The 12,886-nt window shown below is 35.4% G+C and overlaps 1 protein-coding gene across 1 annotated transcript; it reads right to left on the bottom strand.

Moving 5' to 3' along the window:
* Positions 1 to 247: 247 nt before the first annotated feature.
* On the bottom strand, positions 248 to 6,167 carry LOC142626963 (uncharacterized). Its single transcript, XM_075800718.1, has 6 exons — positions 5,846 to 6,167; positions 5,546 to 5,618; positions 5,023 to 5,118; positions 4,645 to 4,695; positions 2,508 to 2,870; positions 248 to 957 (listed from the first exon to the last, which is right to left on the bottom strand). Exons 1-6 carry the CDS (start codon positions 6,121 to 6,123, stop codon positions 628 to 630), a joined length of 1,191 nt encoding a protein of 396 aa, XP_075656833.1. The 5' UTR covers positions 6,124 to 6,167; the 3' UTR covers positions 248 to 627.
* Positions 6,168 to 12,886: the final 6,719 nt, after the last annotated feature.

Below are 12,886 nucleotides of genomic sequence, written 5' to 3'. Positions count from 1 at the left end.
AAAAGCATACTGGCAGTAAAATTAGCAATGGTAAAGTGACTAGCATGGGGAGTAATAATACGGTCCGTAACAAAAGTGGTTCGAAGAGAAACCTTATCCATAACAATACCACTTTTGTGTCAATGTGGCAACTAGCATGCACATGCAAACTTCACCACATCCCCCAGGGGAGAAACTTTTAGAGACGAGAAGGACCACTTTGACCTTCATAACACATTAAACCCATTCAATGTATTCTTTGCTACAAATACAAAACAGAGCACTACATGTAATATACTAAAGGCAGCAATATTGTTGAGGTTCCAAACAATGAAATGGATCTACATCCATTAAATGGTATAATTGTTCAACATGTTACATGGATTATCTACACACTCAAGTAATTCCTTCAGTTAATAAACACAGTTATAGTTTTCATGATTTGCTGCCCATACTCCAAAGTCTAAATAAATGCTGCTGGTGCAGATGTGCTAGCTAGAAAAGTACACCAAAATTGCCTATTTGATTTTGCAGCAGATCAAAATCCATAATAGAAAGATGACACAGAAGGCAATGAGTTAGAGTAAATTAAATTCCCAGACTCATACATTTCAAGTGGTAACAATGAAAGAATGTATGAGTTCCTTCTCAGGCCCCATTAAATTGAACTCCAAATATAGATTGGTGGGTTCTCCAAAATGGTAAGCTTCTAACTAGTTCTTCGTGTAACTTTGATGCATAATCTCTCCATAGAGAGACTGAAGAGACAAAATTTGCCCAATCAAGGATATGCTGTCTGCTCTCACACGTCATGCGGTTTAAGACTGTCTCTGCCAGTTGATTATCCTTCGAAAATACAGGATTCAATCTATTAATTTTTTCCATTTGCGATTGAGACAATTCCACCACCTTGCCAGTGTCTATTTGAATTTTGGAAGTCTGCAAAGTAGAGGCTTTCCAACAGTAAAACTGCACAACCTGCAATGAGCTAATTCAGGTTATCAACCGAAAAACCTGTATAGAAACCAAATATTATTGAGGCAATTCAAGACTCAGGGGGGCTATTGAACCATCTGCAAGAAATGGAAACAAATGGCCTTAAAATATTTTCATTAATAGTCATTTAACTTCAACAAGTGAGTCACAAACTAATGACACTCGAATGGTTCTTGAGGCCTCAGCTACCTCGAATTATCCATAAACAAGGCCCAGCTACCTCAAATTAGCCATAGAATATTAGTTTTTTCTTGTTAAATCCCTCTGTTTTCCAGTTTTCTTTGTCAGTATGATAAAAATATCATTAAAAAAAGAATTCTTCAAGGAAAAAGAACATGAGGTAGCCAAGAAAATACAGAAAAGACTCAAAGCTTCGTACAAGAAGAAAGGGAATCTAAAAACATCAGGAGGGAGTCACTAGATGTGAGTCCCCAAGCCCAAGAAAAATCAAACATAGTCCCCTATACATGACTCAAGAATCTGCTCCCCTGAGCTCTCCATATCCTCAAACATGCTCCTGTTGCTCTCCCTCAAGATACACCACATCAAAAACAATGGTGTCAAATTCCAAATGTCAGAAGAATGCTTCCCCAAACAATTCCTCCATCCTAGTAAAAGATTCTTCACTCTCTCAGGAACCACCCAAGCAACCCCAAAAGGTTTAATAACAAAACTCCACAACCAGCGGTACGTTTTACAGGCTACGTGTTTATGAGAGAGCTCAGGACTCCTTACGTTCGGTGCTCATGGGCAAGGAGAGAGTGAAGCATCTGTTCTTTAATGTGGAGGAACTAATGTCTAAACAATCTCCTGGATAATTTGTGAGAACGTATAGGGAGGGGGGAAAAGTTTTTATTCTCCAGTTGGCTTCCAATGCACATGGCCCTTTTTTAATGATCTCAAAACACAAATGGCTGCCACAAAGGTTCCATTGTGGTACCAGAAGGGAAATTGGATTGATCATCTCTCAGCTGATTGTTTCAGCTTCTCCATGCACCTTGTTTCAGAGGCAAGTCAACCTGATGGGACCAATTCATTTTATAACTTAGGGACCAATTTAGTGCTTGTTTGGTAATGCATTATCAAACCATACTTTTTCAAAGTACAGCATTTTTCAACTTCACTTTTTTCTAGGTAGAGATTTTTCAAACAACCTCCATTTTCAAAAAGTTGAAAACAAAGTTGCATCAAAAAGGCACTTAAAGTAACCAAAAAACTCAATTTCTTAGCATAAATATTCCTAATAGATCCTAGTTAATAATCTATCATATAAGGTCTTAGTTTTCACTAAAACATGCATAAACTACTAAAAAAACAATAAAATAAAACCCTACCCTAAAATGTTCTAAAAATCACATATAAAATAAGAAAATTCTTCCAATAACCATGTATGACATCCTACAAGGAATTGGTTTAGCAAAAGTTGCAGAAAGAGGATCATGTAAAACTCATGGAACACTTTAGATACAATCATATCCATCTGTTGTCTCCATAATTGCAACAGAATATGTAAACATTTTAGGCTAGAGTACCTGAAGAGCGTGCAAAATATTGACAAATTCCTGATCAAACAACTCATTTCCCCTTGCTAATCGTAGTGGCTTCATCAGTAAATCTGAGAACTCTAAATCGCAACTCGTATCTTGATCATAATAAACATCAAATCCAAGAACATGAAGCCTTGCCCAGCATATATCAAAACCCAACTGTTGATAGGAAGATTGGCCAGGTGAAAACCAGTACATATTACTGGATGCTGGCAAAGGTAGACATGGACCAGACTCATTATAGGGTGAAAGACTTTGTGAGAGAAGAGAAACAAGCTTAGCGTCCTCATCTTGGGAAGCATCACGGCTGAACCATAATGTAAGTGTAAGTCTTTCCCCATCAGTTATCTGTCAAAAGATAAATTAGCATCAGACAACAATGAGATTCAGAATTTAGCAATCGGGGACTACATCTCATTCGATGACCCAGAATAAACACTAACTGTTTTCATTTTATATGTGCATAAAAGCATATTGTCTAAAAATGATCAACATACATGTGCTTACTTAGAACATAAAGAAATTTTCTGTAGCGCCCAAGCTGTTTATTATATTCATGCTCAACTCGAAAAAAATTGGCTTATGTTTGTTCATTTATCAGACAAGTCAAACTTAAGCACAACTTTAGGCTCGCCTATTAAAAAAAGCCAAGCTCAAACATAATAATGTGTTTGTAAACAAGGTCATGAGTATGGGGCTTGATTTGAGTAAACAAATATAAAATATACTTACATAGATTTTAGATTGAATTTTGCAAAAAAATTGTAAATTAGTTCATAAGATATCAAATTATTACTTGTAATTTACTGATAAACATAAATAGTCCATTTGCTAGTAAAAAGTTATGTATGATTTTTTTACAAAACAATGTCGGTGATTCTAAATTTTATAAGATTATAAAAGAAAATTATTGTATATAGTTAAACACTAATAATATAATCTCAACTATAGTTTAGTTATTATTATTAGCATAGATTTGTGAACAAGTAAAAAATTTAGTCCAAAATTATGCATTGATCACCAAATCCCAATTTGTGAGGTGACCAAACCCCTGATATTAATTAAACAAAAAACAATATATTATGCAATTGACACAAGGCATGGGACCAATTCTAATAAGAATAATAATAATAAGAGTAGCAAATGAGAAGTCAATAATTTTTGCCTTGGTAGCCAAGGAAGTGGCACCAAGAACTCATGATGAGCACTAGAAGTAGCTTACGTAACCTCGAGGGGTTGGCTAGGTGGTTCCTAAGGCCTCATGATACCCATGAGATCCTAGGTTCGAAATCTCTTGCTAGCATCTAGGGGCCACTCCCGAGAGATTTCACCCTATAATAACCTAGTATATGTGGAATGGGAGGACTGTATACATTCGAGAGAATAGTTAGATACTCAAAGAGGTCTAGATACCCTCGTTTGTAAAAAAAAAAAAAAAGTTTATGTACCTAAGGAGTTTTTTGACATCTTTCCCAAAGAATTTGCACACCAGCCCCCACCTGTGTGACATCCAACATGCTATGGGTTTTATCGCAAGAGCAACTCTCCCAAACCTGCCTCACTAAAGTATGAGCTCCAACGAACATTCTAAGCAAAAGAGGCAAGTAGAAGAACAGCATATGTGGGTCTCACATGTTATGAAAGAGAGGTCTCATGAGATGACCCCTTCCAAGGACAAGGCTTGTCACGGACACGTAAGAAGGAAAAGTAGTTTCTCTCCATTGTTAAATGAAGCTGCACATTATGCTCACCAAAATATTGGTAATCAGCATTAGTTTTTTTTTTTTTGAGTTTGGTAATCAGCATTAGTTAAATTAATATAAACATGAGATAAATAATGCTATCTGGCACAGTTGTAACTTTTGCAGAGTGCCAAGACAGTTAATCTACCAAGTGTATACCTTATCTTTTATTACTATTTATTTTATTAATGTTTTTCCTATCTCTCCTTAGATATCAAATATTGGTGGAACAATGTTTTCAAAACACAAATCATAATGGACTAGTATATCAAATCTAAGTCAAGGAGGAAAAACCCCCCTGACTTAGAAACCAAATTTCAATTACAAAACTACAATGGAAGCAACACTTCACCCCGCAAGAGAGAGGAAATTGAGAGTACCTCATCAACAGAATGAATGTTGCTGCTGTCAGCTGTGTAGATCGCAACATCCTGATGAAATAAAAAATAAAATTAGTGAACACTGATCTAGGAATCAACCAAAATTAGATCAAATAAGACAATATAATCCACCATTAGCCTCAAGTGATAACCACTCCAACCACTATTGCAAATGGTTTTCAATTTTCATTGTGTCTTTCTCTCAGACAAGTTCAATAACCTTACACCATAAACCCATACGCAACAAAATACCAGATGGTCTCAACTCTCAAGTGGTCCACATTTAATGGAAAGTTAAACCCACAGATCTCATTGTCTCAAATAATTCATTGTTTAACGTAAGAACTGAATAAAGATCGGATAAAGAGGTAGACTTACTCCAGCCAAGGGCTCAATAGTCGTTGGTTCCCCATCCTTGAAGTGAAAAAGTCCACCTTTAAAATCCCTCCCATAACTGTTCAAATAGCAAACTGCCTTTCACCAACACAAAGGAGAACCAAATAACATATCAACAAAGAATAGATATAGCCAGAGAAAAACTAAATAAAAAAATGGCATTTCATTTATTTTTATATTTTTTGATGAGTGACTAATAAGAAAGGATTCACTAATTATATAATGTTGCAAAATGTTTCTAGAAATGACTCATTCTTTTGAAAATTATCAAAAAACGTTTGTGGTGGTTTGTTGAGTATATGAGTGTGGCATTCTGGAAAAAGCTTTCCGGAAAAACATTTTCGTTTCTATTAAGTTTGTTTTCCATTGATCATAAAAGAAAACGTTTTCACGTTTCCGTCAGTCAGACATAACACCAGAAAACATTTTCCGCCGAAACAAACAACAGACCCATTTCAATATGACAATATAGGAAACGGTTGAGTACTAGGTAACATAAACATACCGTAAAGTCACGTTGTTTGAGATAAGGTCTGTTATCATCACTATGCCATCCAATGCTTGCTCCTCTGGTCCAGCTGATTTTCCATAACAACGTTAAAATTAACAAAAAAACGATCAGATTTAATAATTGAGAATATGGGTTTTTTTACGTAATAAATCATTGGCCTAGTGGAGAGTCATGAAAAGCTATGAACCTCTGACACGGACAAGGACACGGCATTTCAAGAAAAAACAAAGACACGACACGTTAATTTGAGGCTGAGAAAAGTGAGTTTAGGGGAAGGGTGGTGTTATATATAACCTGATTAAGCCGGTGAACTCGATGAAGAGGTCAAATTGGCAATCAAAGAAGTCCTCGACCTTGTCCTTCAAGGTCTCTCTGATGGGTACGAAAGGAAGGAGAAGATGAGGAGAGTTGGTGGCTATGAGAAGACAGAGAGTGGTGGAGAATACGTTTGGTCTGTACCCAACGGTGCTGTTGCTCTTGTGTATGAATTCCAGTTCCTTGCACTCATCATCGCTCAAGAAATTGTGGAGTATCAAACGCGGATGCTGCTTCTGCTGCGCCTCTGATTCCATTTTCCCCAACTCCAACTTCGCTCTTAATCCTCTTCTTCACCCTCTTACTCATATTTTCTTTTCTTTTCTTTTTTTTTTTTCTTTTTTTAAATAATATTTTGTTGTAAAGTTTATCAAAATTTTGTTTTTCTCCCCTAAACTTTAAAATGTTATTTTTTTCACCTTAAACATTATAAAGATATGTTTTTTTAATAGTGTAGATTTTAGATCTATTTCAAAAAAAAAAAAAAAGATTTTAGAGACAAGAATAGGAATGAAATCATGAAAAAGAAAATAACTATTTTTTAATAGTTTAGGGATAAAAATGATTTTTTTTTTAAATTATTGAAATGAAGTTATGGTGGGGTGAATATTAAGTGAATATTGGGGCTTATTATAATAAGATAAATACTGGGTCTAACTTAAGTATTGGCCTAAACGATGGAAATAAATCCAGGATTGGCTAGCCTATTTTTTTTAACGAACGCAATACCTCGAATCCTTGGCTAGGCTTAATCAATGGCGGCTCTAGGAATTTTTCTCAAGGTGTTCCTTAAGAAGTATAAATTATACAATCTAATAAAAAGATAAATTCATATATTGACAATAACAACAATAAAAAAAATACGCAAATACATAAAGTTTACAATTACCTTCTACGAGTATTCATATTTTGAAATTGTTACATAATAGTTTCATTATCAATTCTACAAGCTACAAGCTACATCTCTTTTAATGTACACAACCGGACAATCATTCATCCACTGAATGTAAAACAAATTATAGAGCAAAATTTAATTTTATTGGCATAAAAAATAACTGAGGGTGTTCCTAAATTTTTTTTGAAGGGAAGTTATTATATATAAAAAATTTTCTTTTTCAGGTCAAGGTGGTCCTAGGACCACCCTGGCCTTAAGGTGGCGTTGCCCCTGGGCCCAATACCCTTCCAGGCCGCACGCCAAGGTCATGTCCAAGATATATCCAAACTACCGAGGTAAATCCTAGAGAGGCTAAACTTCTCTAAGGTAGCTTTCTAAAAGTTCCTAATGATTCCACAATAACCCTCACATCAATATAGATCACCTGCATGGCACCATCGCCTTTAATGCAGATGGGCAAGCCTTAACAGTAAGAAAAGCCCCAAAAGTCTCCATTCATGATGAAAAACCTACAAAAGAAAAGTTCGATAAGATCAAAAGTTATCCAGGTAGATGTTTGAACAATGAGGAAGACCTTAGAACTCTTCTTTCATGATGAAAAATCAAGAAAGAAAAGCCTGCTAGGGCAAGACCAAAAGTTATCCAGGTGGACTAGGACAAAATATGAAGATGACTCGTATAAAAGGAAGAGAAGAAAGAGAAGAGAGACACAGAGAATATAGCAAGAGAGAAAATAGTAATGAAAACACTCAAAAAAGATTCATGTTACATATCACACTTGAATTAATAAATAAATAAATAAAACTCTGAAAGTTTACATGTTCTTATCCAAATTTCTCATTGTGGATCAATATCAACCCATAACACAAATTAATTGTAACACGTGTTTTGCTTAGTATCTTAAACCATAGAATTACAAAATACGTTCCTATAAAAGTAATATACTTTCATTAGTTCATGGAGGAAAGATGAAATTTTCAATATTTTAGTGACAAAAAAATGATTTTTTAAAATGTCAAGTATGAAAAAAAAAAAAAAAGATTTGGTAAAGTTTAGGAACCAAAATAGTTATGCAACCATTTTCTGGGGTATTTGAGATAATTACATTCTAATTTAACACTTTTAAAAATGTCACATAATTGCTTAGTTGCCCACATACACAACAAAATTAAAAGAATAGCATCCTACCCATTGGATTTAGTAAACCATGACTACCTTAACCCCACCAAGGCAGCAATGAGTAGCGTTTTACCAATAGTTCATAGGTGCTTCCCATTTGATTATTGGTGAAATATTGACTTAGTGTTCATCCTCCCACATGATGTGGGTAAATCATATCATATTATCATATATTATATAATAAAAATTAAGTTTGGAAGTTATGGTTGCACTACGTAGCTATATCAAATTGTAAAGCTAAGCTTAAACATTAGGGTTGTGTCAAATGGTTGCATTTAGGCTTAGAAGTCGTGGTTGTGCCAAGTGACTGCACCAAATTACAAAACTGAGTTTGCAAAGCTGGGTTTTGAAGCCGTATTGTACCAATTGGCTGCACCAAATTTCAATAAGTTTTTAAATAAAACAAAATTTTGTTTGATTTTATGAACTTTTTGTCTATTGCTTTATCACTTCTTATCAAATTTTTTTAATAGACACAAAAGTTTATGTTAGGAACATATTTATGTAATTGGCTGATCGTTTGACAAAACGTACTTTACTTGTAATTAGGTAGATCTAGAATGTGTTTAGTACTTCAAGAAACAAGTGTTCAAGTTAAGTATTAAAGTCATGTAAGTCTGACCAAGAAACAAGTGAAGGAATTGCTGGTCATTAAAGCTTGACAGAAGCTTGATAGAATCCTTTCTATTGAGATTTAATGTTGAACCTTGACACAAGTTGCATCTGTCGAGAATTACAAAATCAGGTTTTCCATATCTGATTACACGCATATTTTAATATATTTGTGTAGGGTTTCTTTTCTCACAACCTTAGACATATATAAGGCTTATTTTAAAGGCCGTCACATAATGCACAACATATGCAAAGTGGATGCAAACAGAATACAAGCATATTGTGACCTAGTTCATCATTCTCTCTAGAGAAGCTACTGCGTCTGTACGCCAAGGGTTTTGTGACCAAGGAACAACCTGATCTTCATTGTTGATGAACTGATGAACTTTGCAGCCAACATCTTCCTTAACTTGGTGAGTGAGTCACGTACTTGAATTCATGCAAAGGAGTTAGTCACGTACGGGGATCCGTGCATCATTGGTTAGTCACGTACTGTAATTCATGCATTGAATGGAGAGATTGCCACTACAATATAAGTCCAATTACGTATTGGGGTAAAGGTTCAACTGTAGGTTGGTATTTTGGAATAGGCCATAGGGCTTGGTAAGATTCCTTATACTTGTAATCGCTTGTGATTGATAATAGTAGATTCTCGAGAGTGGTGACCTTAAATTCACTTTTTGGGGTTTTACCTCAGTGGTTTTTCCCATTCGTAAACAAATCACCTGTGTCAAATTTATTTTCCACTACATTTAGTTATTTGGTGATTTATTTGTACTACCACACTATTGCATGTAATTTGACTAATTAATTAACTTGGGTAATTAATTAATTTGCAAGTGGTCAATTCATTTTAACCCTACAGTTGATATTAACTTTTCAATTATATTTGAGTTATGGTACAAATATTTATCCTAAACAAATTTTGAATTTGCACAATTCTAAGATAGCCTCGGTGGATCAAGTTTTTTCCTTTTATGAATTATCAACAATTTTTTTCATTTGAGTTATGGTACAAATATTTATCCTAAACGAATTTTGAATTTGCACAATTCTAAGATAGCCTCGGTGGATCAAGTTTTTTCCTTTTATGAATTATCAACAATTTTTTTCATTTGAGTTATGGTACAAATATTTATCCTAAACGAATTTTGAATTTGTACAATTCTAAGATAGCCTCGGTGGATTAGGTTTTTTCCTTTTATGAATTATCAACAATTTTTTCATTTTCATATCTGTTGTCAAGTATAGATGAGAAAGGAATAATTTGATGGGATTTTATATAATTGAGTTTAACTAGAAGTCTAGAACTCTACATGTTAAAAAAATAAATAAATAAACTGGAACTTTATTTCTCTTACTGCTAAAATCAATTGAAAACTATTGAGACCAAACTTACCTGAAATTATTTGGTGGCATCTTAATACGTAACTCAATTCCATTGCTACAAGGAAATGTAGTCATCTGGAAAAGGAAGGCTATAAATTAAATTGCAAAAAAGAAGTGATGAAGTAGGATTTCACCTCGTCAGTACAATGGACAACCTGGAGCTCGTCAGTATGTACCTCGTAAGTACGATGGACGACTTAGAGGTCCTGTACCGAAGAAAGCACTAAGCAGATAATGACATCGGTTTGGAGCCTTCCAAGGACCCTCCAATACTTAAGTTAGCTTAAACTCTTTAGAAAATTGTAATCTATAGAGTAATTTGTGTGTGTGTACAACATGCTCCACTTACTTGTCTCTCCTGGCTTTATATAGCCTTTGTGTGAGTAAATGCTCAATCTACTGGCCTCTCTAACGCTGTACCACAGCTGGAGGATTTATAGCCCAATAATGACCATTTATCTTCAGCCCTTTAATGTCTATAATGGCCATTAAATGCGCATAATTGGACAACAGTAACAGCTCTGTGCTCATTCATCATTTGGACATTAAATGCTATCTGAAACTAATGCGTTTACGCTCGTCCATACTTTTACTCGTCAATAACATGGGCGGTTTGCAATATGGACGAGGTTTTATCGCTATCCATCAGTTATGGTTGAGCTGGAGGCTTATATGCTAATTTAATAGCCATCCCCATTCAATGTTCTGTAACAGCTGTGTAATGGTCATCTTGAGATGATTGTAACAGCTGTGAGTTGGTGGCTATAAAGGTTGTACGTCTGTAGCACTTATGCCATTTAAGTGAGGAATTTATATCTGAACATTAATGTGTACTTATGATTGTCCTTAGTAATGACAATCGTCCTTAGCAATGACAATCACTTTATGGACGACCATTTTTCACTACTCGTCAGTTGCCCCCTTTATTCCTTTGTCATCCTTTGTTTGGATGAGCATAGGAATATGAAAGGTTTTTGGCAGTTCAATCTCCTCTTCGTGTCCTGAGATGCTCGTCCCCTCACATTTAATACGAGGCGTCTTTCTCATTAGGTGATTGGCACGTGCCTTCTCTTCATTGGTTGCGAGTGTGAAGTTTTTTTGAGCTTCCCGCGTGCCTTGATTTTTGTTTACCTTTTTAGAAAAACTGCTCATCGATTTTTAACCATGCGAATTTAATCATATGACTTACTCTCACTTTGAGAATTTGATCGTCATTATGATTGTGCTTGTCGGTTTTTAACCATAATCATATGACTTACTCTCGTTTTGAGAATTTGATCGTCATTATGATTGTGTTCGTCGATTTTTTACCATGAAAATTTAATCATATGACTTACCCTCTCTTTGAAAATTTGATTGTCATTATGATTGTGTTCGTCGGTTTTTAACCATGCGAAGTTAATTATATGACTTACTCTCGCTTTGAGAATTTGATCGTCATTATGATTGTACTCGTCGGTTTTTAACCATGCAAATTTAATCATATGACTTACTCTCGCTTTGAGAATTTGATCGTCATTATGATTGTACTCGTTAGTTTTTAACCATGCAAATTTAATCATATGACTTACTCTTGCTTTGAGAATTTGATCGTCATTATGTTTGTACTCGTCGGTTTTTAACCATGTGAAATTAACCATATGACTTACTCTCGCTTTGAGAATTTGATCCTCATTATGATTGTACTCATCTAAATTGAACCTTATGTGACGATTTTACTCTTATTGAGAATTTTATCGTCTACTTGGTTTTACTCGTTGGACTTTCAATGACGGGCGTTCTTTTCGATTTTTTTTTTGTATGGTAAATAATACTTTTAGATCTTTCAAGAGAACGACATTTATTCATGTAGGGAAAAATGCCCCCTTATTCATTCCTGCTTAGAAAATAGTTTGATGAAAAAAAAATTGAAAACGTCATCTAACTAGCGATAATACTTCTTGAAGTGCTCTACATTCCATGGAAGAGATAACTGTTTGCCGTTGAGTGATTCAAGGTAACAAGTTCCTCTTCTGGAATACTTGTCAATCTTGTATGAGCCGGCGTATTTTCGTTGTCATTCTTTTGACTAGGGAACGATCCTTCTTCTCCATCTTTTTGTGTTGGAGCTCGTCGATTTCTTCCATCCTTTGCTTGCCATCTACTCCATTCACTGTTAATGCATCCTCTCCGTTCATGTACTTCTAGGCTTTGAACAGGAGGTCTGTCATTGTAGTTGGCGGAGTCTTCCCTAGGGAGAAGACGAGGTCAGGATTGTTCAACCTTGCTTGAAAGGTCTTCATTATCACATGATCATTTGCCTTATCAATTTCTGACACTGCTTTGTTGAAGCGTTTTACATACTCTCTTAGGGTTTCCCTTTCTTGTTGCTTCACAGTTAGTAGGTGTAAGGTGGGCCTCTTATGGCGTTGGCCCCCAATGAAATGGCAAACAAAAGAGTCGCTTAGCTGCTCAAAGTTCACGATATATGCCATGGGCAGCTTGCTAAACCACACCCTTGCTGCTCCTTTAAGGGTTGCGGGGAATGATCTGCAAATTACCTCGTCTAGGGTCTGCTGAAGGTTTAATATTGTCTTGAATACCCCTATGTGATCTAGGGGATCCTTAGTGCCATCGTAAACCTCCAGCTGTGGGAAACGAAATTTGGGAGGCAAAAGGCATTCCAAAATGCTGGCAGTGAAAGGTGAGTCTGTCCTCTTGATCATGCCATCAAGATTCATCGCTGTCTTTTCCTTCATGGCGTTCTAGACTTCATCTAACTCCTTTCTTATGTTTTTCATCATCTAAACATTGCCATGAGTTGACTGTGCGGTGTGCTTAGAAGTTTCTCTTCTGCTATTTCCTGGACTATGGGCTTCGTCGTCATTTTCATTGTGATTACACCATAACTGTGACGTATTTGTTCCCTTTGAACACACTCTTCACTTCAAGTCTTCATTTTGTTT

The sequence above is a fragment of the Castanea sativa genome, chromosome 3, assembly GCF_040712315.1.
Source record: "Castanea sativa cultivar Marrone di Chiusa Pesio chromosome 3, ASM4071231v1".
NCBI lineage: Eukaryota > Viridiplantae > Streptophyta > Magnoliopsida > Fagales > Fagaceae > Castanea > Castanea sativa.
Note: the sequence above shows the minus strand (reverse complement) of the source record. Positions and strands in the feature narration are given on the sequence as shown.